General features: G+C 36.5%; 5 protein-coding genes across 5 annotated transcripts; 3 read left to right on the top strand and 2 right to left on the bottom strand.

The window, feature by feature from the left end:
• The first annotated feature begins 6,349 nt into the window (after positions 1-6,349).
• On the top strand, positions 6,350-9,686 carry LOC137733839 (polyadenylate-binding protein-interacting protein 12-like). Its single transcript, XM_068473032.1, has 11 exons — positions 6,350-6,713; positions 6,832-7,455; positions 7,758-7,868; positions 7,965-8,009; positions 8,101-8,173; positions 8,270-8,382; positions 8,504-8,563; positions 8,648-8,695; positions 8,783-8,851; positions 9,206-9,267; positions 9,401-9,686. Exons 2-11 carry the CDS (start codon positions 6,925-6,927, stop codon positions 9,456-9,458), a joined length of 1,170 nt encoding a protein of 389 aa, XP_068329133.1. The 5' UTR covers positions 6,350-6,713; positions 6,832-6,924; the 3' UTR covers positions 9,459-9,686.
• A 130-nt stretch (positions 9,687-9,816) lies between these two features.
• LOC137733840 (probable RNA-binding protein ARP1) lies at positions 9,817-11,853 on the bottom strand. The gene is made up of 5 exons (XM_068473033.1): positions 11,597-11,853; positions 11,309-11,447; positions 10,963-11,071; positions 10,835-10,874; positions 9,817-10,685 (listed from the first exon to the last, which is right to left on the bottom strand). The coding sequence occupies exons 1-5, from the start codon at positions 11,789-11,791 to the stop codon at positions 10,467-10,469; spliced, it is 702 nt and encodes a 233-aa protein (XP_068329134.1). The 5' UTR covers positions 11,792-11,853; the 3' UTR covers positions 9,817-10,466.
• A 4,640-nt stretch (positions 11,854-16,493) lies between these two features.
• LOC137734577 (uncharacterized) lies at positions 16,494-16,874 on the top strand. Its single transcript, XM_068473814.1, has one exon. It carries the CDS (start codon positions 16,494-16,496, stop codon positions 16,872-16,874), a length of 381 nt encoding a protein of 126 aa, XP_068329915.1.
• Positions 16,875-17,615: 741 nt separating this feature from the next.
• LOC137733165 (small heat shock protein, chloroplastic-like) lies at positions 17,616-20,909 on the bottom strand. The gene is made up of 2 exons (XM_068472325.1): positions 20,458-20,909; positions 17,616-18,170 (listed from the first exon to the last, which is right to left on the bottom strand). The coding sequence occupies exons 1-2, from the start codon at positions 20,699-20,701 to the stop codon at positions 17,743-17,745; spliced, it is 672 nt and encodes a 223-aa protein (XP_068328426.1). The 5' UTR covers positions 20,702-20,909; the 3' UTR covers positions 17,616-17,742.
• A 2,266-nt stretch (positions 20,910-23,175) lies between these two features.
• LOC137733231 (protein IQ-DOMAIN 18-like) lies at positions 23,176-25,760 on the top strand. Its single transcript, XM_068472381.1, has 5 exons — positions 23,176-23,330; positions 23,689-24,003; positions 24,135-24,374; positions 24,458-24,616; positions 24,716-25,760. Exons 1-5 carry the CDS (start codon positions 23,205-23,207, stop codon positions 25,526-25,528), a joined length of 1,653 nt encoding a protein of 550 aa, XP_068328482.1. The 5' UTR covers positions 23,176-23,204; the 3' UTR covers positions 25,529-25,760.
• Positions 25,761-26,243: the final 483 nt, after the last annotated feature.

The raw sequence follows: 26,243 nt of genomic DNA, 5'->3' as shown, positions 1-26,243 counted from the left end.
CTGACACACCCTGACTGGAGTCAAGGTATGGTGGCCATCACCCGAAGGTGATGTAACCAAAGCGTGAATGATGTAAAAATATGAATAAATTAGAACCAAACTAGAACATATTTAAACTACTAAAGTGAGTGTACAGTAGTGGGTGTAACCCAAAGAATACAAATGTTCAAAGCATAGATAACACAAGCAGCGTAGACGAAACTAATTAAGTACTTAATACACAACGGGATAAGTTCCTACACTTAACAGGGATATGTCAGAATCGCTGCCTAATCATCGTACGCCACAGAGTAATTCAGCTATCTAAGACTTGGAGGGGCGAAAAAACAGAAAGGTGAGTGAGCACAAAAATAAAGATTTATACTACTAGTTAATAGGTATGAGAGTTTATAACAACAAAATATTAATGCAATTAGTGGTGGAACAACTCAAATTAAGTTGTATATAGTTTTGTTATGCCTCTGAAGTGGGACTTTAATATTTTTCAATATGAATGAGATATGGTCTGAAAAGGACACCACTTAAAACCTTTACAATCGAGTTTTCGTACTGTAGTTTTGCTTTTCAGTTGTTGTATTTTACTAATGTTGATATTCATGTCTTACACTCTTATTGAGATTTTTCGATGAATATTGTTAATTTGATAAATAAAAAAGATCAAATTTTGCTGCCAATATCATTGCCAATTCCAACATTAGATCACTGGTTTGCTAAATTCCCTCTGGCTTTTCCTACTCGGTGGATTAGTTACTTGTTAATTGGCTTTATAGTTGCAACTGATTAGATAATTGGTAGTAAAAGGCATGAGTTTTATTTTTCGGTCTAAGGGTAAATTTTGTAACAACGAAGAACAAGTATAAATATAGAAGTCTCGAGACAAGTTAAGCAGTAGATCCCAGCACAAAACAAAAAAAAAAAAAAAAAACCCCAAGTAATCAATAGCCCCTTCGGACACCATAGTATCGGAGATCCACCACCACACTTCAATATAAAATTCGACCAAACGATGCCCCCAAGAAGGAATGAACACAGAGCTCCATCATCTTTGAAACAGCACCACACAAACCGCCTCCACAAAACACAAGAAGCTCATGGGAATACTTAGCCCAAATGCAACAGTGCCAATAAAAACAAACATATAGAAAGTAACGGTGTAAACACCTAAGCCAAAGCACTACACACCCTTCGATACACCAGCATGAAAGCGCAGGAAGGATATGTGGATGCATATCGACTAGTTTTGTCAATAAAGCCAAAAGATTTGGTTCGACTAGTTTCGGTTAATTTTGTTTCGTGAGTGGATAATCTAGCATGGCAACTAATTGGATGTCACAGTCAGATTCATTGCCTTAAAGAAATAAGCAAGAACACTTTGGACTACGTGGCAATAAGGTAACCCTTGAACAAATTTAGGGCAACTGAAATATTGGCAGGGCCCCCATCATTATATGGCGTGGTCCCCCACCAAAACAAATATGGTCGATTTTGTGATCGCAAATTAGCAAGAAAATGGATGGATCATAAAATTCAGAACATGTTTAAGAAGTCCCCCCCACCACAATTCAAAATGCCCATCATTTTAAACATGTTTTATTGTCTTGAAAATGAAAAAGGATCCGACTTCTCAGTCCTTCCACTTCTCATACACTTTCATCTTCTTCTATTTTGTGCGATCACGTGTAGGTTACGTTAATATTTTATATTAATTTTTTATAGAGATAATAAGATAAAAAGTAATAGTAATATAAAATGTTAACGTGATTTAACCGAGATCGTACAAATAAAAAGAAATAGGAATGTATGAAAAATGAGAAAGCAGAGAGGCCAGGTCCAATGAAAAATGATTACTGCACATTATTTTTCACTTATGCGCACTTTTATGGTTTTTTATCTATTGCATTGAAAAAATCAAATAAGATGAGAATAAGGAGGAGAGAGAAACTGAAAAATGAGAGAATCCAAATTCGTAGCTGCTATATTTTGCCTAAAAAGACGAAAAATAAAGATAAAATTTGTTGAAGTTTCGGCGATGGGGCTGATGATGACTGATAGTTCATCTTGTTGTCGTTGAATAGTACCAGCAACAAGGTGAAGGACCACTGCCTGCAGAAACCGCCCTCTTCCATCGAGCGTTTATTTCAATTGTCTTGTCGATGAAATTTTATCCTTCAAATTTCAATAAAATTACGCAAATTATATTATTTGTTGTGTGTTTTTTATTTCAATATTTTTTTGTAATTGTTTAGGAAAATAAATTTGGGAACATTGTGATGATATATATTTTGTTTTCTTTCTCTTTTGGTGGTCGAGCACCAACTTGGTATTCTGTCTGGGAATTCGAAACGGCATCTAATTATCGACATGTATTTTTTGTAAATTATGCCATAATATATAAGTAGAATAATTACTTCTTGATTACAAAACCATTTGTTTCACCAAGTAATAAACACATGAAACATTTAAGTATGACCAACAAGCAAATGAGAAAATTTTGTAGCATGCCGGAAACATGGGTTGTAGTCATGTGTTATAATACAAGTTGGTGAAATTTTTTTTGTAAGTATATATCGAACAACTTGTATTATGATATTTGGTGTATCTAGCCGTGTTATCCGCACATTAAAAAATCTCTCCAAGCAAATTATGCATTTCTCTTTTATGATGTCAAATTAATTATGGAGATTTGAGATAAAGGCTTCTATGAATTCATTCTATAGATTTTTATCTCTTTACTCGAAAGAAATGAAGTGTGTTTGGTGCACGTTTGTAAACATTTTTCCATTTTTCCTTAGTGGATGATAACTTTGTCATAAAATCTTCACATCAAGTGTCACTTGTGATAGGGTTGTGCAAAGGTTCGAAATTACTCGTCTAATTTGATTTTAACTAGTTTAACCTAATACAGTAAAACAAGGTTGGTGTCACGGTTACAGTAACATTTGTTGACAATTTGAATAATGAGTTTCACTTTTGTTAAGTGCGTGAACCTAACCGGTTTACGAGTTATATTCATTTCTAGAATCTTACGACACACGTCGTGTTTCTATTGGGTATGCATTCTTGTAGTGGTCATCTCCTTACAATATGACCTTTACTCTTCTAACCCTAAAACATAGCCTCTATTTTCTCTCGTCTCATATACACCGCTATGCTTGAACACCTTTCCTCCTCTATCTAGGGTTGATGTTTACTCTCCTCTTCGCCTCCTCAATGTCTTTTTTCGAATTTTCCTTGTTTATCAAAACTCTTCGAGTTATCATTTCATCACTCTTCAAGTATTTATGATTTGTGATTTTTTTTTTCCGGGAGTTTTTCTCTCTTGATTTAGTTGTCCGTTTACCTATTTATCTTGTTTATTGTGCTAAAGAAATGTTTCTAGATATTTTATGTAATATCCCACATCGCTAAGGGGAGTGATCCTTAAATATATATTCTCATCCCTACCTAGCACGAGGCATTTTGGGAGCTCACTGGCTTCGGGTTCCGTAGGAACTCTGAAGTTAAGCGAGAAGGGGGCTAGAGCAATCCCATGATGGGTGACCCACTGGGAAGTTGCTCGTGAGTTCCCAAAAACAAAACCGTGAGGGAATGGTAAGCCCAAAACGGACAATATCGTGCTACGGTGGTGGAGCGGGCCCGGGAAGTGATCCGCCCCCTTCTCGCTTAACTTCGGAGTTCCTACGGAACCCGAAGTTAGTGAGCTCCCGAAAGGCCTCATGCTAGGTAGGGATGAGAATATACATTTAAGGATCACTCCCCTGAGCGATGTGGGATGTTACATTTTACCTATTCAATAGCATTGATCTATTTGTTGCTTAATTTCAATTTGAATTTATGCTTTTGTTTGGTTGTTTATGAACAATTATAGAGATAAAACAAAGACGCAGAACGAGCTTGCAGTGCCGAGTTGTTGTCACATGATAATCCAATTTGGTTTGATCAACTTCTTGATAGATGAAATGGCTAATGTGTTATAATCAGCCGACTTAAAATTTGAAACATCAAAGTTTGAGTAGGTCGAATCGTTCGACGGATGGAGTCACAACCCTTTCCAACCAACAGACTTGACCTAGTGCTTGTCCAGGTACTATCCCCTATGCTTGGATCAGATATTTTCCAAATTCCAAGATAGTTAAATAACTATAATTTGTTCGATATAGGCGATTAAAAATGCTCGCCATGAGCATAACAAATACATGAGAAAGATTAATCCTCTCCATCTAACATTTTATGGTCCATTTCTTAATAATTTGATCTCCATCCGTGGAGGCTTGGAACTCCCATACCCAAACATAGCCACTATATCTTAACATCATTTTTTTTTAGAACTTTAATGAAAAGTTTCCGGTACTGTTTATTTTAACGAAAAACCATATTTTAAAACTAAAATGTTAATTCTGGTACTATTCACTTTATCCTTTATTTTGTCCTTATTATTAAAACTCAAAGTTTTTAAATCATTTTCATTAGTTTTTTTTTTACCTAGAAAATTGTGAAATTGAACTAAGCAATAGTAGATATTGTTTATTTATTATATTATACACACTTATATGCACAAAATTTATAATAAATAAACTAAGTAGGTAAAGATATATAGCTCAATTGGTTCAGGGTACTTACTCACACATTCAAGATTTTAGATTCAATTACTTGTTTCTATATTAACTATACCGCTCATATCATTTGTAGCTGGATTGATTTCTTTGTCAACTGTACTTTAAAAGAAAGTGTTATCCACACACCTTCGTTATTTTTTATCTATTAATTATATTCTATTTATTAGATCTGACGATCAAAAATAAAAAAAATCTATTTGAAGTAAATATAAATGTGTAAATGTTACTACCCTACTTTAAATTCCAACAACAGAAAAGATAATACTTACATTGGTAGGCGACATGGTCAAATTTTCATTTGTTTTCTTTTCTTTTTTTTAAAGGGGCATTTGTTTTCTATTCAAATAAAACAGATAACAATCCAAAGTTTGTTTTGATCACCTACGAAAAAAAAAACAAAAACCAAAGCAAATCATATTCCTCCATTTTCAACGTCAACTTTCAAGCATATAAAAACTCCAACATGCTTCTGTATTCGATTTCTCCATTTTTTTTTCATAAATAAAACAATTATACTTTTGTGAGATGTTTAAAACTAAATAAATAAATAAAAGAGAATTTTAATGAAAAGCTCACGGCACTGTTCATTTTAACGAAAAACTACATTTTTATACTAAAAAGTCAATCCTAGTACTATTTATTTTATTTTTTTATTTTGTTTTTATCGTTAAAACTCAAAGTTTTCAAGTCATTTTCATTAGTTTTCCTTAAATAAAATTGTATCACTGGTCCAAATGATAATTACATTTCAGGTCAGAAAAATAGTTTTTTGAGTGAGGTTTTTAGTTATAATCGAAAAGAAGTTGTTGACTTGAAATTTAAATTGCACCAACAACAATAACAAAGCACTATATCATAAGTGGGGTTGAGTCGGTCGATTATATAAATTCTAGAACACTAGTAGGCTCTATTTTGCACTAAATCCTTCGTTGGAAAGACATAGAGCAAACCAAGCTTACTGACGTTTTAGGATTTATACGACCAACTCTACTTAACCGGTTAAAACCTTGTTGTTGGTGCAATTTAAATTTAAAATTGACAACTTCTTTTGGATTATAACGTAACAACCTCACTAAAAAAATTATTTTTCTCACCAGAAAAAAAAACGTTGTGGGGATGGATGCATATCCAAAACTTTATTGATATGGCAAGTAATATGAAGCCTACTTAATTTCTTTCCATATGTTCTCTCCCTAATCCATCTCAACGCATGTATGTAGGTCACACATGTTTGAAGCATCTCATTATCTATTGTAGCATATGGGCTCACATAAAATATGTGAATTTTTTTTTTTTAAATAGAAGAAGAGAGGAAGAGAGTGATCGAGAATGTGGGAGTGAGAAGTTTTTTATTTTTTATTTTTATTTTTTTAATTAGAGATATGTTAGGATTACATGTAGCTGAGACTTTGAAAGAAAAAAAAAGCAAAATTTGATTGTGTGAAATTATATTTCTACCCTATATTTCTTATTCATGTTCTGTTTTAATTGAAGGGTTAAACTAGTAATTTTATAGGATTTTGGTTGACAATGAGTGTTTTATTAATTAATAGAAATAATAATATATAATTTTTACATATTTAATATAATATTTATTTATAAAGAAAACACATGGGTTATTATGGAAATTTCAAAAAAAAAAAAAAAAAAAAAAAAGGTAATTGGGTTGGGTTGGTGGGTATTTTTCTTTCCAAATCATCCAAATTTTTGCATCATCATCATCATCATCAACATTTTGGTACGTTGTGAGAGAAGAGAAGGTCCAAAAAGGCAGTGCCCTTTCGTTCTCTCTCCTCTGCGTAAAACGGACGATCCCAAGCACCAAAAACAAACACCCTTTATTCCTCTCTCTCCTCTCTCGCTCTCGAGACTCTCATCGTTACTGAAATTTATAATCTTTTAATATAAATAAGAGGGAATAAGAAGAAAGAAAAAAAAAAAAGAGGTAGTGCTCTGTTTTTTATTACCCATTTCCTTATCAAATTTGCAGACTTTTTTTGCTCTTTTTGTTGCTTTTGCCTTTTTAATCTCTTGTACTTAAGCGATCGTGACGTGGGTTTGATTTCATTTCAATGGAGTTGGTCTAGAAAAATCCGGGTAAGTTTTTCCCGTGAAATTCATCATCTGGGTCTGTTTAGAAATTCAATTTTGTTCTTTGTTGGTGTTAAATTTTTTTAATTTTTATGACCAGTAGTGTTGGGTAACAATTTTGCAGAAATCCAATTTGGTCTTTGTTGGTGTGATAAATTTTCAAGAAGAATAAAAATCCAGTCTTTGAATCGAATAAAAGGGTTGCTGTTCTTTGATCATGGCGGTTGCTGAGAATGCACCAAATTTCGACAACACAGCAGTGTCGTCAGACTCGAATGCACAGAACGATCTCGGAAACCCAAAACCCAGAGTCGATTCCTCTGTTGCTCTGATTGCTGAGCCCAATGTACAGTCCAACGGAGACGATCAAAGTGTCGAGGGGAAGTTTCAGGAGCAGGAGAAAGTGACAACTTTCTCAGTCGCCACTAACAATCACAAAGCTCCATCGGGTCAGACCCCAAATGGGTTTGATTCCAATGGGGTCGATAACCATCAGACGGAGGAGGCCAAGTCTGATGGTTATGTGATTGATCAGAGGTTGAATGGCGAAGGCGATGAGAATTACAACCGTGATATGAGAGATTTGGCGGACTTGTTGTCCAAGTTGAATCCCATGGCTGAGGAGTTTGTGCCTCCTTCCCTTATCAACAACAATGGCGGCTTCGATTTTGCTGGTGGGTTTGGATATACTAATGGTTTTGTACTGCACAGTAACTCTGGCAATGCCAATGGACTAATGGGTAGGAAGGTATGTGAGGTTCTTCCATTTCCTTACCAAAGTTTAAAATTTTTCTGTTTGGTTGCTGAGAAAATGCAGGAAATTAATTGACCAACAAAGTGGTGTTGTTTTCCTTTTGTTTGGTTGTTTTTCCTTGTGTTTGGTTTCTGAAAAATGAAAGATACACTGATAGGTCATTGCATGATGATGGTTCATATGAAATTTTTTATTCTTTTTCGACTTTTAGTTATCTAGAAATTTCATTGATCAACTACCAATTTTTGTTTAATTGTGCTTTGCTTATTGTTTGTTTCCTTTTTCTTCGTCTGCAGAAGAAGAATGGTTATAGTCAAGGTCGGCGTAAGAACTATTACAAATTGAATTTGGCTCAGAGGGAGGAAATGATTAGGAGGACTGTGTATGTATCTGACATTGATCAACAGGTAATAGTTGCATTGTAGTTTGTTGTCACATTTTAAAAATTTTATGCAGCAAATGTTAATCTTTGTATGACCGACACTCGATTTACTTTGTATCAGGTTACTGAAGAGAACCTGGCTGCTCTTTTTCTTGGCTGTGGACAGGTAACCAAAGTTTTTCATTTTCTTGTTTGTACTGGTTCTATATAGATAATGCTAGAATGGTGGATTATAATCTGAATTTTCCTTCCTAAAGGTTGTGGACTGTCGTGTCTGCGGTGATCCAAATTCAGTTCTTCGATTTGCCTTCATTGAGTTCACAGATGAAGGTATTATCAAAATCTGACATACTTAAGTTCATTGATAAGTCCGGGTCTTGTTATGATTTCGATGTGCTGAATCAACTTTTTTATCTACCCTTGCAGAAGGTGCAAGGAATGCTCTAACTCTGTCAGGAACCATGCTTGGCTATTACCCAGTAAGGGTGCTGCCTTCAAAAACTGCAATTGCACCTGTTAACCCAACATTTTTGCCAAGGGTGAGGACCATATTTTACCGCTTGTCATCAACATTTTTGCCAAGAGTGTTAAAAAGTGATTCATTGAATTGCGCTGATTTTACCTGTTCTCACTTGGGTTTCTTCTGTTTATATTATTTAGTCTGAGGATGAGCGTGAGATGTGCTCAAGGACTATTTACTGTACGAATATTGACAAGAAGGTAATTTCAACTTTCCAATCTCGTTTGGGTTCTAGGACCAGAACTGGTGTGCCTTTTCCTGATTTTATTTGTTTACTCGTGCAGGTTACTCAAGCTGATGTCAAACTCTTTTTTGAATCACTTTGTGGAGAGGTTGGTATTTCTTTCTGTGACAAACTTTGATTACTTCTTGTTCTAAAATTGCAATCTTATCGTATGGACTTTTTCTGGCTAGTGTAGGTTCAGCGCCTGAGGCTGCTTGGTGACTATCAGCACTCCACTCGTATTGCTTTTGTTGAATTTACTGTGGTAAGTATCTAGTGGCCCTTCTCTATGTAAGTTGGATTTTTGAGCACTCATCAGCCTCACTCTGTTCTGTGCTTTGTAAGCATGTATGCATATCCGATCTGCTCTTCAAACATGCTGAAATGGAGTTGTATGGGCATGGCTAACACCGAATTGATTGCAAATCATTGATGTGGTCTGTTGTTGCACATATATATGTTCAGAATCACCGTCACCAATAATATTTCGATTTAAGATCATAAACTATTTTGAACAAGGAAATGGTCCTTCTGTTGTTTAACGAAGTGCGGTTAGATTAAAGGTTGTCTTTTAGTCTACTCATACTTTCTGTTGTGCTATGTGGTTTCACTCTCGCAGGCTGAAAGCGCAATTGCAGCTCTTAACTGTAGTGGTGTGGTTTTGGGATCGCTGCCGATAAGGTCAGTTTCGCAGATTGTTTAGTTTAACTCGTTACATCTCCCCACAACATCCCCCACCTCCCACACCTCAAATTTTCTTTTAGGAGCAATTTACTTTGGACATCCTAGTCATTCTTATGTATTATGCATGCAGGGTAAGCCCCTCAAAGACACCAGTTCGACCCCGTACCCCTCGTTCTCTGTCGCAGTGAACCACCTTTGCATGTTTCCTTGACTAATCTGCTGCTGATAGATATATCAACCGTAAGCATACACAGAGACTTGTATTTCGGCATATCCTGTTTATATATGCTTTTGTCTAGGTTACTGTTAAGGTATCGTTGTGACCTACATGGGGTTATCTGTGGGTTTATTTTAAACTTGTAGAGTTGGATGGATTTCTGAGGAGTTTAATGGTTTAATTTTACTTTGTTATGAAATCTAGAGGGATAATCCTGAAAATCTCAAATGCTTATGATGCCTCTCACGACCGGAAACTCTTAAGAGCTCGCCGGTCATAACTTTTCTTGGTGCTCTTTTGGCATTCTAATCTCACCCACATCTGGCTTTCGAGTTGTTAAAGAGTTGGGTTGACATTTGAGATCCCTGATCCCAAATATCTTCCCATACTTGCTATGGAGGTAGGTTTTGTGGGAGAGACTGACCTACACTTGGGAGGCCACCATGGCAGTGTCCAAAACTAATAACGCACAAAAATATCAAAATTTAAACAAAAGATAGTGCATTATTCTTTTTTGATATCGCACCAGTGGTTTCGTAGGTCTAAGTGAGACAATTGCCTAACCGGCTTCATCTTCCCTGTCCTCTTGTCGAGATAATTTGCCTTGTACCTGGTCGTATATCCTTTATTTTCCACCAGGGTTTGATCATTGGACTCCAAATTTCATCGAACAACGCCCTCAAGGGGCAACTAGACCACAGAAAACTGAGTATTTGAAAACAAAAACCGAAAATATCTACCAAATTTTGTTATATGCTCCCTTTTGGTTATTGACAATGAAAAAAAATGTATGAATGAATCAAGTAGCTTAAAGAACAGAGTTTAACAGGGAATGTATTATTGCATCTCTTTGGCCCTTTCTATCCCAACTTTGTAACCGGACATTAGTCGATGAACTCCTCGCAGAATCGGAGGCAGTTGTTGGCGGTTCCGGCAATGGATTGTGCTGGCATTGGATATATAACTAGCGTGCACTGGACTAGTTAGAGTAGAGACCAAAGTTGGAGTAAGTACCTGTGACTGTAGTAGTAGGAAGTGCAAGTGGTAAGCGCTGTAGTTTGGGTCTGGGATTGGATGTTGTTGGAGTATTATGTCCAGGTTGTGCTTGTACTGGAACACACGGATAATAGTACACCCCAGGATAAGGATAGTAGTGTTGCTGTTGCCCCCAGCCACCATATCCGGTGTAATTATAATTCTGCATTTCATATGTTAAAAGTCCTTGTCAGCTTAAACGAATCTATTAGTGCAGATGCGGGGCGGGAATTCGAACTTGGGAGGCAGGCACAATGCCATGACCAACCGGTCTAATCCACGTTAGATGAATTAAACAACAAGTAAACTAACCATTAATGTAAAGTTATTGTCTTGCTGGTAAATTGGATGCCTGAAAGCCAAGAGGATCAGATTATCAGAACTAAGAAGATAATTAGGTAATTAAGTGTCTTAACTTTTCACTAATTATATCTTCTTACCCGTAAGTCGAATAAGGGATTAATGCATATTGGGGGTTGGAGTGATGGAAATAGGTGTTGATGAAAGGTATGGATGATGATCTGGTTTTCTTCATTCCCTCAACAACTTCTGAAAGATTAACACACACACCAGATTAGGTCAGACTAGAGTTCATGAAAAATTTACGTGCACCTGGAATGCGAGGGCGACAGTATTTCAAGTCAATAACGCACTTCCACGTGTTTTAACCATCTTGTATAACGGCTTAACAATGTATGTGACTGACTTAAGATACTGTTGCCTCGAAATCCCTAGAGCATGGAAGTTTTTCTCACAAAAAACATAGAAACTAAAGAAGAGATGGACCATGTTGAGGCTGAGGAGTGGTTGGACGATTCTTCTGTGCACCGAGGACTGCAAGATTACAATTAGCTCGCCTTCCATCGATGATAGGATTAGGGTTTTCACAAGCTCTCACAGCTGATTCTGGATCCTTGAACGTCACCTAATCAACAACCAACAATATATCTAAAAACTAATAACGGGAGTACTCAAAACATAAATTCTTTGTGCATGACGTTCAATCTGTATCGATATGTACCTATAAAACTTTAACCTAAAGCAGTAACATAACAGACCAAGCAGTAAACTTACAAAACCATAGCCTTTGGATCTTGCTGTGAACTTGTCAGTGATGACAACGGCCTCCAGGATCTCCCCGAACTGCTCGAAATAGCGTCTCATGGTGTCGACTCGAGTCTCCCACGGCAATCCTCCGACAAAGATCTTGGTTTTGGTTGTATCACCAAATTGTTTGCCACTGTAACCGTTTGCTCCGACCTTGATCATTCTTACTGGTATGGACCTATGGTATACGCTTTTGGCTTTGAGAGAGTCGGGACAAATATATATATATATATATATATATAAATATAGCAAAGCTTTGTGAAGAAAAAGTCATAGATATCCGTTTGTTCAAATCAAACCTTTTGGAAAGTTAATCTTTTGTCGTATTGTGTTTTCTTCTTGCTATTTCTCGCATAACTTACTAGATCTTCATCGTAAAGCCAAAGATTCGAGAAGCAAAGATACCCTCAACAAGAAAATTAATGGATATGCTTTAGGAAAGGTGAAGATATTAATATAAAAGGAGGTAAGAAAAGAGGTAACTAAAGTGGAAATTACCAGAGCATATACACATTGAGAATTTTCTCTAGTGAAAGTTTAAGTTACATATTTGAATAATGTACATTTTTTGTTACGCTGAAGAAATTTTTTAGCGTGCTTAAAATACTGTCCACATGCACCAAGTTTCATGAATCATACTACAATTGGTTGGGTTTTTTTTTTTTTTTTTTTCAAATTTCAAACAAATTGTAATAACACACTTGGTTATCAGGATGTGTTCACTAAAAAATCACTTGTTATACTGTACCAATAGGCCCACAGTTCTTTCGTTTTCTGAAAGCCCCCTTCATACTAGAAAGATTTTTTAGTGTGTTTGGAATACAGTTTAGTAAACTAAGTGTAATAGTACAATTGGTTGAAAACTTGAAGAATTTTTTTTTCATCCAATTGTATTATGACACTTGATGTACCAAACCGTGTTTTTTGACAAACTAAAAAATTTATCCTTCATACTGTTGCGCACTCACACAAAAAAGTCACTAACTTTAAGTTGTCCGTTGGCTTGAATTTTTATATTTTTTTAACAAGACAATATTCTAATGAGGGGTTTGATGATTATTTCGTTTTCATTTTTCACATTTGTTTTTAACTTCTTTGTTAATTACTTTCAGTTTAGAGTTTTCAAATAAATAAAAATTGAAATCCAAAAATTGAAAGCTATTTTGTTGAGTTTTCAAAATTGGATTTGGATCCCATCCGGATCGAAATTGTGAGGATTTTAAGGATTCTCACATTCTAACCGTTCATCGTACATCGTGCGGCCAGAAATTATTTTAAATTTTAAATATAAAATTAAACACAAATCTCTACTAATTAATAAAACACTCATTGGCAACCAAAACCTTATGAAATTACCAGTTTAACTCTCTAATTAAAAAATAACATAAATAAGAAATATGAGGTAGAAATGTAATTTCACACAACCAAATTTTGTTCTTTTTTTTCTTTTCAAAGTCTCACCTATATGTAATCCTAACATATATTTAATAAAAAATAAAAATAAAAATAAAAAACTTCACACTCTCACATTCTCTATCACTCTCTTTCTCTCTCCTTCTATTTCAAAAAAATAAAAATAAAAATTTTTCTCACACACTTTGTATGTGCCTATATGCTAGTAGTACCTAACGAAAATTGACCGTACGATGTACGATGAACGGTTAGGATGTGAGGAATCTTAGAATCCTCACAAAGAGGATCTGAAGTGAATCATCATCCCTAAAGTATGAAAGTAGTTATCAGACGAGTTTTCAGTCAAAAAACTATAAAAAAAATGTTATCAAACCACCCTTAATTACTCAAATCTATAAAATTGGAAAATTCAAACTTATTAAACTCTCTACCCTAGGCAGTTAACCTAATCCCAGATTCACTGAAATTGGAGTGTGAGTCGGTACAATGCCTTCAAATAGAGTTTTTCAAAAATGCTTACGCTACTAATTAATAAAATACTCATTGTCAACCAAAATTCTATAAAATTATCAGTTTAACCTTCTAATTAAAACAGAACATGAATAAGAAATATAGGGCAGAAATGTAATTTCACACAACCAAATTTTTGTTTTTTTTTTTTTTCAAAGCCTCACTTACATGTAATCCTAACATGTCTCTAATTAAAAATTAAAAAATAAAAAACTGCTTGTATGATGTATGATGAACGGCTATAATGTGAGAAACCTTAGGATCCTCACAAAAAGAATCTAAAGAAAATCCTCATCCTTGAAATAGAAAATAATGATCAAACGAGTTTTCAGTAAAAAAAACTACAAAAGAAATGTTATCAAACCACCCTTAATTACTCAAATCTATAAAATTGGAAAATTCAAACTTGTTAAACTCTCTACCCTAGCCAGTGAACCTAATCCCAGATTCATTGAAATTGGAGTGTGAGTCGGTACAATGCCTTCAAATTAAGCTTTTCTAAAACGTTCACGCATAGGCTCCTCCACGCCATCTTCCCTTCTGTAATAAAACCTAATATACGTGTCACCCCTTTTGACCTTACAGCACACCATGCAGGTTGAACTAGATGATCATTGGTCTCTTTCCAATTCCAAGTTCTAGATGTGGCAACCTAGCTCAAAGCTAGCTTTAACAGATTTTACGTATTTCATGAAATCTGCTTACGTATGCAGTTGTCTCGTCTTTCAATTAAACTTATCAAAGTAATTCTTACATAAAACCGAAGATATATACTCTTACATCTAACTTAAGACATACATACAAAAGAATATATCCTTATTCATGTATCAAAATCGTCCACAAGGTGTCCTAATAATAAAATCGAATTTGCACATCGCCAGCTAATTTAATGGGATGACCCATGAGAAGGCCAAAGTCTAGGGTTAGGTTCATGGGATGGACTTATTTAAATAGGGATGTAATATACACACCTATTTTTACTTCTCACACATCCTTCTTATTTTCGGTTGTCGGATTAGAGGAATTGAAGAAAATTAAATGACATAAATTAACAAAAGATGTATGAGAAGTAAAAAGGAGTGTGTAGATAGCACACCCCATTTAAATATGGGAACTTTAACGAAAATCTCCCGGTACTATTCACTTTAACGAAAAACCATATTTTTACACTAAAAAGTCAATCCTGATACTATTTATTTTAACCTTTATTTTGTCATTATCGTTAAAACTCAAAGTTTTCAAACCATTTTTATTAGTTTTCCTTTTAAATAACCTAGTAAGTTAACAATTCACTAAACTACATAATTATACTAGATATTTGTCTTCTGATTTCACTTCTTTCTTCCTAATCTGATGATGATATGCACTCAGTGCAGTACAACCAATTAAAATCAGATTCCATGAATGAGTAATAATACTTAAACACAAAAATGATCACACTGGTGATACACTATCTAATAAAAGATAAATTATACAAGCACAAAACCCATCTTTATTAAAAAGGGCATTAACAATGTAATCAACTTTTTGTGTTTCTATGCCCATGCTCAAGATATTTTATTGCATCCTTATTTTCGTTTTTGTTGATTGTCTGTTCCTTGAGGGTTTTGGTTCGATCACCCCACTTGAATATCTAGTTCTTTTATTTTAGTTTATTAATAAAAAAAAATTAGGCCGATGAGAGAGGGTATGGGGTTTTCTGAATGTAATGGTCCTCGCCCTTATACAGAAGAGTTGATTTCTCTCACACGACTATTACAAAAGAGTTAATCTCATATAATCTTGCGAATTATGCTTTAAGAAAGAAAAAAATTATAACCATTATGATATATAGATATGCATTTGTTTTGTTCTTTAACATCACCAAAACGATGAGGATGATGTATATGCCTGCCTCCCAAATAAGCTGTATAAAATTTCAACACAAGATTTCCCTTGGTCCATCCCTCAATATAAAACTCACACAGTCTAAGTAGTGTCCATCCTACAATTGCTATGCCACTTGTACATTATAAAAACTAAACAAATAAAACAAATCAATAGACATGGATTGCCTATGTGACTTTTGACAGTAATATTATGGACAAGTTTATTTATCACCAGAATAAATAGGGATATATGAAAAATTGAGTGCATAATATATAAAGTAATTTTCAATATTTCTATATTTTGATAGAGATATGAAGCATTGGGCAACGAATATACAAACTCCTCTTTAATAATTTTATACCTTGATTTTCAGATATATAGGTATAAGGTACTTGGGGATTCACATTCTTTTCATTCCTTGTTAGTAAATAGGCATCATTTTCAAAACCTTGATTAATAACAAATACTGAATACAAATTATACATTACTCAATCCTTGTAAATCTATTTCTTTGTAAACAAACATGACCTAAACTTCTTCTAGTACTAGAAATCAATAAAGCTCAAAGCTTCCATGGACATGAGCAATATGCCATGCACCACCCTCCACTAACCGACTCCACTCCACACCGCCCCCCCCCCCCCCCCCCACCCCCAAAAACCCACCCACCACCTTCTCTCTCTCTCTCTCTCTCTCTCTCTCTCTCTCTCTCTCTCTCTGTGCATGCGTGTTGACAAATTTATCTTTTCCTTATTATCTTCTTTACTCCATAAGACCAAGACCAAATATTTATAAATATCTCATTCCCTCCCACTCCAAATTGCCCTTCTCAAAGAAAGACAGTTTCCTTTGCCTACTTCTTTCCACTCCGCACAAAACAAACAAACCCCCTCATTCCTTCTGCCCTTCCCTTAATATATTTCGCCTTAATTTCCTCCTCCTCTCACACACTATACGTGTCACCCTTGCTCCTTCACACCACCGATTGTTAATACTCTCTCTCTCTCTCTCTCCCTCCCTCTAGCTATATATATTTAACATCTCTGTCACTAGCTCTAGCCGTGGAGAAAAAATGGGCAACTGTTTAGTTCTTTCCAAGGAGGACAAAGTTTTGAGGGTTTTGAAGACAGACGGGAAGGTTTTAGAATTCAGAGCACCAACCCTAGTTAAGGACATTTTATCAAACTTTTCGGGCGTCGGTATCGGTTTATCAAAGCAAACTTCGGAGCAGCTTTCCCCTGATTGCAAACTGAAGCTTGGGAAGGTTTACTATATGACTCCCCTTCCGGGTTCTGCAGAAAATGACAGTGCTGCTACAAGAAGGATTAAGATGGTCATAACAAAGCAACAGCTTCAAGAGCTACTGACAAAGAAAATATCAGTACAGGAGGTACTTTCAGATTCAAAAATTTGGAAACCGAAGCTCAGATCCATCCCCGAAGAAATCGAGTAAAGTAACTATGGTTACGTTCCGGCGTATAATCTTCATGTTCATGATCTATGGCTGATCATATACACCTTTGAGTCAAACGTTCTTAGCTTTTCATTAATTTAGTCTTTCTTGTAAAACACGTAATGAATGAATGGCCATTAATATTTTCTAGTCATGCAGCACGATCTTTTGTGGACTTGTTAGGTTGGATCTTAGTAAGCACTCGGCGAGACACAAAATCTATGGTTAACAATTAATTAGTAGAAGTGTTTGCGTGCTTTTTAAACATTTCCTTTAAATAATTCAAGTTTGATTTTAGGTATTATCAAAGAAATAAGTCATGTTTTTTTGGCTTTTCCCCAAATATTAGAGGTTAGATGGATTCACGTTCTTGCCAATGTATTTGGAACATTTTTAGAAGGTAAAATTGTGGAAGATGCACATCGGAGGACGTAATGGATATAAATCTAGAACAGTAAAAATTGAATCGAGCACAGCAAATTCGAACTTTGCAGGTTTGGGCCTCGAGATCCAAATTAAGCTCACAACATGCCACTTATTATTACGATTTAATGATATTTATTTTCATTTGTAAATGAGAAATCGTAAATTCGATTATCGTCAAAAGCGAATTTGAACGACATTATTTATAAGCACATCATCTCTCCCTTAGCATAGATAATATCGTTTGTTAAACAACTTTTCCATCCATTTTGTCATCCGTATAAATGGTTGATAATTTAATCTTGGATTTAATTCGGGATTTAAAATACTTATTACCATGTTAGAAGCAACTTTACACAATGTAACAAAGCACAAGAAAACAGACCAAAACAACACACAATATCTAGTGTACGTCCATACAAAACCAGAGGAGACTTAGGCTTTTTCACTGTATTGCAACGTCAATAACCTTGCGTTCAACTTTGGTCTTAGGAATGGCTATGTAGAGAACACCATTCTTGAACTCCGCCTTGATCTTGTCCTTCTCCGAATTATCCGGCAGCTGAAGGCGGGTATTGTAGGAGCTAAAGCTCCTGCTTGACCACGAATCGTCGCCGCCTTCTTCCTTCTTCTGCTCTCCCTTTATAACTAGCACATCGTCCTCGACCGACACCTTCACGTCCTCCTTCGAAAGCCCCGGCATGTCGAACCGCATTTTGATTTCGTGTTCGTCGTCTTTGATGTCCCAAGGCGCGCGCACTTCCCCTGCTGCTCTGTTTCTTCCCGGGAATGCCACCGTGTCTTCGAAAAGCCGGTCGACTGTGTCCAGCATTTGCCGCATTGTTCTCACTGGGGAGATGGGATCTAATAGACCTGCAATACCTGCAAATTAATTGGCACCTCATTTTAGATGATTTTTACTAAGCAGTATTTGATGGCTTAGGATAATTCAGAGTTGTAACTTTAAATTATCTGATTAGTTAAAAGCTTTGGATTTAAGTTTTAAGTACCAAATTTTGGAAACTTAAATCACCTAAAAATAATCAAGGGGACGGATCCAATGGACAAAGATTGTTTGACCTCCGTGCCCTCTTGTTTTATATGATCACGATTAAACCATGTCAATATTTTATATTATTCTTTTATAAAGATAATAAGATAAAAATAAATAGTAATATAAAATATTAATGTGGCTTAACCGTGATCACACAAATAAGAGGACACGGAAGGGCACCGAAAATGAACGGGCAGACAATTCTTGTCCGGATCCAATGGCACCAATTTTTTTTTTTTTATATACATGTTTTTGTGAAGCCCAATTTGTAATGTTTAAAAGCATCTGAACCGATTATATTTTAGATCTTCCTAGAAATCATTATTGGTAAAATTTTATTTGTCTATTTTCTGCATTACAAATAAATATCGTAATACTTTTGAATCTATCTAATTTTTTTTTTAAAGATAATTTATAAATAATATTATAAAAGATAAACAGTTATAATCGTTATAAAACATAAGAAAAGTGGCTCTAAAAATATGTGTGAAAAGTTGTGTTGAAAAAATAATGCCACAAATCCACCGCTAATAATTAATCATGTAATAAATGACACAAAAGCTAAATTTTTTTCTTAGCATAAATGAAGTTTTCACAGTGTTAAAAACAAAACGTTGTGCACAGAGAATTTGTACGACTTCAAGTGAAAAGTTTAAGGGTTGATTTGGTATTGCTGTGCTTTGAAAAAAAGCTGCTGTGAGAATAAGCGGCTGTGAAATAAAGCAGCAAAGTGTTTGGTAAACTTTTTTGTAAAAGTGCTTTTGGAAAAAAAAAAAACAGTATGATAGTGTTTGGTAAATTTTTTTGTAAAACGGCTGTGACTGTGTGAAATGACCAAAAAATGTATAATACTAGATATGCTATTAATTTAATTTTCTTAACAAATACTAGATATGTAAAACACCTTCGAATCCTCACGGCATCTTGAGCCGTGCCCACATATCCGTCTCCCATACCCGACATCTTTTCCTCTCTCTGTATTCAAACCCCTACCCCTCCTGGTATCCCTTACTTTGAACTGATAAAATACATTAAGGTTAATAATCTGGGTTCTTGATCAAAACAACCTCAGCATAAACCTACTAGAAATCTGAGCTGTATTATTAAAAAATTCCATAATTTAGTTTAAATCATTGGGAATTTCAGCATAAAATTAACAGCTTTTTAGCACTCATGGATTATAAATTTGAGAAATTCCATGCTCAGAGCTTGAAATTTGGGAAATTACAACTTCTTGTGATTAGGAAAATGTATTAATTTAAATGTCAATTAGAAGTTAGCCACCCAAAGCTCAAATGTTTGTTTGCCCTAAACAAGGAAGCAGGACTGACTGCAAATCATAAAAACTCGCTCACGAATGCGTTTTTCTCAAGAAATCCGCACTCTTAAACCTCAATTAGCAAAAATTAAGCCATAATTTAATCCTAAATTAACAGAAAACAATCAATGATTGAAAGATGGTGAAATACCTGGGTGCGTAGAAACTAATTGAGGAAGAAGAAGATGAGACGAAAGAAGAATCCGAATGAGAAAAAGGAGGGAAGAGAAAACTAGAGGGAGGTGAAGGTGGTTGCGAAGAGAAGTGGGGAGTCGTCGGAGATGGGGAGTCATTTTAAGGGCCTGAGGTGAAGAGCGAGGGAAGGGAGGGCAATTTTGGGTTATTCATATTTCATTAAATGGGTACACTGTTCATCTCTGTGTGGGTGAAAATAAGCTGTTTTGGAAGCTGCAAATTGCAGCTTCTTGCCATCTCCTGGTTTTGGGCTTTTTTTCACCCTCAACTTTGAAACAAAGCTGTTTTTCAAAGTTTACCAAACACCAAAAATTTTCATAGCTTTTTTTCATAGTAGTTTTTTTTTTAATCACCTCAATCCCAAACATGCCCTAAGACCAAGACGAACTTAGAAATTCATGCGTGCATATCATATCAATTTTATTGAGTATGCATCATAGGTTTTGATAGATACTATGTCACATGTTACATAAATAATTCGTTCTATATAAAAAATGGACGTTGGTTTTATAGCCGGACTAATCTTCCTATGTTTTCCCATCACACGACTTTCCTCGGTTCAAAAAAGTCAAAATTGAGGGTGTTAGACTTACCAAAAGGAGAAATGTCCACAGCCAATCTCCTTGGCCTCCTCTCCACATCAGTCCCTTGGTTGCCCTGATTGACTTGCACGTCCAACTTGCCGTCTCCACCGGCCTGAGCTCTCACCACCGGCAGCCTATTCCGCCGCAACGGAAAGGCGGCCGAGGATGGCAGAGTGGCGTTTGCTGTGATTGAAGACCTTGCTTTGTTTGAAAGCAAAGGTGACGAAGAAGACAAAGCCAATGTTGAAGCCATGTAACTAATAGTAACACAGAAAGTTAGCAAGCTTCTCTTTTGTGGGTAAGCACAACTTTCAGATTTCTTGGTGTGGTGGGGAGTTATCTTTGTGTATATATAGAGGTAACGGGATTGCGGGAAGAAAGCTTGGAGAAGGGTCTTGAATGTTAGAGAGAGAGGGAGAGTGAGGGAGAGAGTTATGGACCGGACACTTGTAAATTTTACATTTTTCTTGGTCCGTCTGGAAGGATCCATCTCTGTATGGATAACGAGTGTAATTTTGTTATTAGACCCTTCTAGTTTTAAGATATTTTCAAACAGGAAATGGATCCTCGATCCTTTTTTAATTTTAATTCATCAAGTTCAGAGATTTGGATTATTGAAATTTGATCTAACGGCTAAAGTTATTATAACTTTAAAAGTGGATCTCTGTTTGTAGTCATTAGATCAAATTTTAATAATTCAGATTTCCAAACTTGATGAATTAAGAAGAAGGATCCGAAGATGATCCATTTCCTTTCAAACGAACCCTTGTTTTGTAGTGTGTTTTTCAGCACAAGGTTGTGATTCTGCCTTCTCCACAAATCCATCTCTGTCTTTTTGCTACTTATCTCTTTACCCATGTAATGGAAAGTTATAAGAACATCCCCAATTAAAGAAAAGTATAAGTGGTAACTCTCTTAGCCGGAAGGGGAATAACTTTCGTACAACTAAAATACTACGTGTCGATATTTTAAATAAGCATGAAAAAGAAGAACTTTTGTGCAAACTTCAATGTTATGATATTAAAATATTTTCATGAAAATGAATATATCACATGTCTATAAATAGATCTACGCAACAAAGTTAAAACACACTTGTAAGCCTGTAACAATTATTTGCCAAAGTTAATTAGACATTAGAGGCATGCTTGATTTGTTTATAGGGGATATTTGCCAAAGTTAATTAGGCATTATAGTGCCCTATCAACAGGACATAATCATTCACGAGCTTGCAATAGGAGCTGCTCTGAGTCCACTTGACCACCTGTGGACAATTTGGGGCCCATCTATGAGTCAGCAGAGTTTTTGCTTTTTATGGCCGGAAATTTTTTCTTTAATTTTTCTTTTTTGAAGTTTTTAATTTTTGGTTTGGCACTTGGCACAAATTAGATGAATTCAGATCCTCTTCTTAGAATCTCACTCCAAAACTTATGAATTGGGCAATCCAAATCGGTTGAGAGAGATACGTAGGTATTGAAGAGAGAATGTGCATGAGATGAAGTAGTTGGATGAACTAATAAACGGTCTGAATTACTCGATCCATTGGTTATGAGATTCGAAAAGAATCTCAATTCCAGACGAGATGCCACTGGCCATTTTTTTGTTGTCTCTTTGGTGATGTTTATGGAGGGACTGTTGTCCAGCGACTGACTTTAAATATTCACCTACCTTTAAACACACAGAAACAAAGAAGACAGAGAGTTCAGAGAATCCGATAAACTTTGACTGTTCTGCAGTCCGAAAACCCTGCACTCGAACTGCATCTCATCTTTAACTCTTATCAAGAAATCCAAATCCTCAAAGGAAACACGCGTAAGAAATTGATGATTGTATGATTAATCACAATTTACTGTACTAACTTTTAATTATCTTACACTTCTGTAGGCTTGCAGCATCTGTCCCAAGTCTATCACACAAACTCGTAGCATGGTCAATGATTTGCTTGAGAAATTTGGATTTTGCTGTTTGATTTGGATAACTTTTATACTGGTTGAGAGCAACATGGAGTTGGGTGGGGACCAAATCACATGATGTCTCATATTTTCGTAAAAGTTAATTTACCAATGATGTGGTCTAAGCGCCTCTACACAAGTTTATTTCTTGATTTAGAAGAACTCACTTATAGTCTGAAGGTCTGAGGCACCATGATCTTAACATCTCCGTTTCATGTAAATCTCGCCCCTACTTTAGGGTACAATTCTTTCATGACTCAGTGAGTTGTTAATGAAAAAACGTATAAAGCAAAAGAGCAAAAGGTAAAAACCCTCCTCCCCATCTTTGCTTCAGCTTTCTGCAGTATCGAGAGCATTCACTCTTTCTCGTTGTCTATAAACTCTCTCTCTCTAACAAGTGACACAGTGCCCCATTAAAATCCTCCATGCCACAAGAAAACACCATTCCTTCCCGTTATCATTATATATACTACAACATATATTAACGTTACACTTACATGTATATATATGCATACAATATATATATATATATATATATGTACAGGACAAGGCCTGCACTGCAGCTGCTGCTGCTCCTAAATGCATGGACTAGCAGAAGCATAACCCCACTTGCAGAGCCATAATTTGTTCTCTATTCCCCTCTCATTAATTACATCTCTGCGTCTGAAGGTAAAGCATATATTCAAAACATATCAACTTCTCAAACAATAAGTTCCTATAAAGAAATCCTCACGCTTCATTGTTTCATCATGTGGTATTTACCATTTTTGTAGTTTCTTGAGGTTTATTTTACTGGTCAGCATTTTCATGGGGAAGACTGGAGGGAGCTCCTGGTTGACTGCGGTCAAAAGGGCTTTCTGGTCTCCTACCAAGAGTGACAGAACCAACACTAGGAGGAGAGAAGAACTGCGGGAACAAGAGGAAGAAGAAAAGGTACGAACTTCGTTGCAGGTTTTGTATGCAGAAGAGTGATTTTCGCACTCTCGTCTCCTTTTTGCGCTCCTCCTTTAATAACCTTTGAATTGAATAAATCGAAGAAGAATCAGAGAACAAGAGAAGTAGTGCAGAAGGAGAAAAAGGGAGAGTGAAAATATCTGCCGAACCAAAGTTCTAAACTTGTTTCTGTTTAGTTTTTTAAGTATGATAAAAACCAAAATAGTCGCTTGATTAGAGTACAAATTTTCTTACTTGTTTCTGATTTGAGTACAAATTTCTAAACTTGTTTCTGTTTAGTTTTTTAAGTATGCTATGAGATCTGTAAATGAGTTTTGTTTCGGGTTGATTTTCGCAGAAGAGAGGAAAGCGGAGATGGATTTTTAGGAAGCCTACGAGCCAAGAAAAGTTTATACATGTACAACATAGTGAGAGTCCAAACTCCGCTGCTGATGGCGGAGCAACCGCTCAAAATGCAACAATGGCAGCTCATGGTGAGGCTGGTGATGCTCTTGCAATGACTGTGGCCACGAAAGCGGCGGCTCAGGCAGCAGTTGTCATGGTGCAAGCGGCTGTCAAAGCTGTTCGTCTTACAAAGTCTAATTGCAGGCCTTCCATTTTCGTTAGAGACTCTGCTGCCATTGTTATTCAGACTGCCTTCAGAGGATATCTGGTACTTAACTATAATTAGTCATAAATTAATTAAGTTTTGCCCTCCCGTAAATCAGAGTACTTTAAATGTGACATTGCTTGCTAGCTAGCTGGTGCAACTGAGCATTAACTAATTTGATTCCGGTTTTGAAGGCGAGAAGAGCTCTTCGGGCGCTGAAGGGGCTGGTGAAGCTTCAAGCACTGGTGAGAGGCCACAATGTTAGAAAGAGGGCAAAGAGGACTCTGCAATGCATGCAGGCTCTGGTTCGAGTGCAAGATCGTGTTCTTGACCAACGAACGAAGAGGCTTTCGCACGAAGGCAGCGCAGAGTCCATTTTCAGTGATCCCACTGGCTTGTGGGGATCACATTTCTCAGACAGAAGGGAGTCCATTGTAAGATAATTTTTAATGTTCTTGTTAGGAGTTAATGCCACAAATTTGGTCTGAATAAGCTAATCGCACTGTATCTAATGCAGTCGAAAAACGACGAGAGGAGCGCCGCGGATGATTTGATCCATTGGGACGATGTCAAACCGAAAACATTGGAGCAGATTCAAGCCATGTTGCAGAAAACAAAACAAGCTGCCTTGAAGCGTGAAAGGAGTACCAGCCTTGCTTATGCCTTCTCTAACCAGGTCTTTGATCTACCTCAATGTTATGTCTCTCTCCCTAATTTGTATAAGTAGCTCATAATTTGTACTTAAAGTTATGTGTATGGTTTCATAAAAATTCAGAAATGGAGAAGTAGTGGTAGCGGTGACGAAGATGCTGGTGAGCATGAGGAGCTAGAGGAGAAGTTTAATTTGCTTGATGGTTGGACAAGAAGAAAGCAATGTGAGATCAATGCAGGCAGAGCTTCATGTGATCAGAGAGATCCCATCAAGACCGTTGAAATCGACACTTCTCGACCTCACTCTTATTCGAGTACCCCGAATTCCAATTCCAGAACCAAACGATCAGATCAATGCAATTATCAGAGCCATCATCTGCAGTATAATTATCAACAGCAAAGAGTTCATCCTCAGTCATATCCAGTTGCCTCTCCTCAATCACCCGTCACGCCATTTACTTCCGTGGCAAGAAATCTACAAGTGCACTCGGCTAGTCCCCGTTGCCTTCGTGGAGATCATAGGATTAACCACCCAATGCCGGCATCACATACCCCAAACTTGAACTTGGGCTCAACTAATTACGACCACGGATTAATGGGGGTGCCAAACTACATGGCTGCTACAGCATCAGCCAAGGCTCGGATTCGGTCTCAAAGCGCACCAAGGCAAAGGCGTTCAACAAGCGAGAGAGAAAAGTCGGGGTCCGCGAGGAAACGCTTGTCGTTTCCAGCTGCTGACCCATGTGGTGGTGGCAGTGCTACTGCTGATATTAATGATGGTGCAGATTTTACCTTGGAGAGCCCAAGATATAACAACGGCATCAACGGAGACCTTGCAGTTCGAATGCCGCGGAGGCCAAGCATGTCATCTTGTTACACAGATGGTGAGGCATCTCCAACTTCCAGCGGTGAGCTCAGAAGGTACTGGTTTAGGTAATCAAGCAGAAGGATGTGATTGAGTGGGAGATTTAACAAATGATTACTCGGCTAACTCAATTTCAAATGCACAAATATGTGACTAGAGGAACAATTAACTTAACTTTCAAGATTTCACCAGATGCTTTTATTCATGTATAATCTGTTGAGAGTTGTCCCACATCGGTGGGGGACAATGTTTGCTATGTACTTATATGGTCTTGAGCTACTCTCTATATTGCCAATTGGTTTTATGATGGAATCCCAATTTCATCATGGTATCAGAGTGGGTTGTCCTCTTGTGAAGTCAAATGGTCACATGCGCTCCACGTCACCCAGTTGTTGTCCACGTGTAGACTTGAAAATCCGCCACACGTGCGGGGACATGTTGAGAGTTGTCCCACATCGGTGAGGGACAAGGTTTGCTATGTGCTTATATAGTCTTGATCTACTTAGCTCTCCATATTGCTAATTGGTTTTATGATGGAACCCCAATTTCATACGTGCGGGGACGTGTTGAGAGTTGTCCCACATTGGTGAGGGATAAGGTTTGCTATGTGCTATGTTGAGAGTTGTCCCACATCGGTGAGGGATAAGGTTTGCTATGTGCTTATATGGCCTTGAGCTACTCTCCATATTACTAATTGGTTTTATGATGGAACCCCAATTTCACACGTGCGGGGAAGTATTGAGAGTTGTCCCACCTCGGTGAGGGACAAGGTTTGCTATGTGCTTAT

The sequence above is a fragment of the Pyrus communis genome, chromosome 5 (assembly GCF_963583255.1).
Source record: "Pyrus communis chromosome 5, drPyrComm1.1, whole genome shotgun sequence".
In the NCBI taxonomy this organism is placed as follows: domain Eukaryota; kingdom Viridiplantae; phylum Streptophyta; class Magnoliopsida; order Rosales; family Rosaceae; genus Pyrus; species Pyrus communis.
This window is presented reverse-complemented; position numbering and strand designations above follow the sequence as displayed.

What these genes read in the sequence shown, in the direction of transcription:
- LOC137733231 (XM_068472381.1), top strand. Translation starts at nt 23,205, where the DNA reads ATGGGGAAGACTGGAGGGAGCTCCTGGTTGACTGCGGTCAAAAGGGCT. An exon ending in CTGCCTTCAGAGGATATCTG is followed by an intron (nt 24,004 to 24,134) that starts GTACTTAACTAT and finishes CCGGTTTTGAAG; the next exon opens with GCGAGAAGAGCTCTTCGGGC. An exon ending in CTTATGCCTTCTCTAACCAG is followed by an intron (nt 24,617 to 24,715) that starts GTCTTTGATCTA and finishes ATAAAAATTCAG; the next exon opens with AAATGGAGAAGTAGTGGTAG.
- LOC137733839 (XM_068473032.1), top strand. Translation starts at nt 6,925, where the DNA reads ATGGCGGTTGCTGAGAATGCACCAAATTTCGACAACACAGCAGTGTCG. An exon ending in CATTGAGTTCACAGATGAAG is followed by an intron (nt 8,174 to 8,269) that starts GTATTATCAAAA and finishes CTACCCTTGCAG; the next exon opens with AAGGTGCAAGGAATGCTCTA. An exon ending in TTGGGATCGCTGCCGATAAG is followed by an intron (nt 9,268 to 9,400) that starts GTCAGTTTCGCA and finishes TTATGCATGCAG; the next exon opens with GGTAAGCCCCTCAAAGACAC.
- LOC137733840 (XM_068473033.1), bottom strand. Translation starts at nt 11,791, where the DNA reads ATGATCAAGGTCGGAGCAAACGGTTACAGTGGCAAACAATTTGGTGAT. An exon ending in CACTCCTCAGCCTCAACATG is followed by an intron (nt 11,072 to 11,308) that starts GTCCATCTCTTC and finishes TTAATCTTTCAG; the next exon opens with AAGTTGTTGAGGGAATGAAG. An exon ending in ATCCCTTATTCGACTTACGG is followed by an intron (nt 10,875 to 10,962) that starts GTAAGAAGATAT and finishes CTTGGCTTTCAG; the next exon opens with GCATCCAATTTACCAGCAAG.
- LOC137733165 (XM_068472325.1), bottom strand. Translation starts at nt 20,701, where the DNA reads ATGGCTTCAACATTGGCTTTGTCTTCTTCGTCACCTTTGCTTTCAAAC. An exon ending in TGTGGACATTTCTCCTTTTG is followed by an intron (nt 18,171 to 20,457) that starts GTAAGTCTAACA and finishes CAGGTATTGCAG; the next exon opens with GTCTATTAGATCCCATCTCC.
- LOC137734577 (XM_068473814.1), top strand. Translation starts at nt 16,494, where the DNA reads ATGGGCAACTGTTTAGTTCTTTCCAAGGAGGACAAAGTTTTGAGGGTT.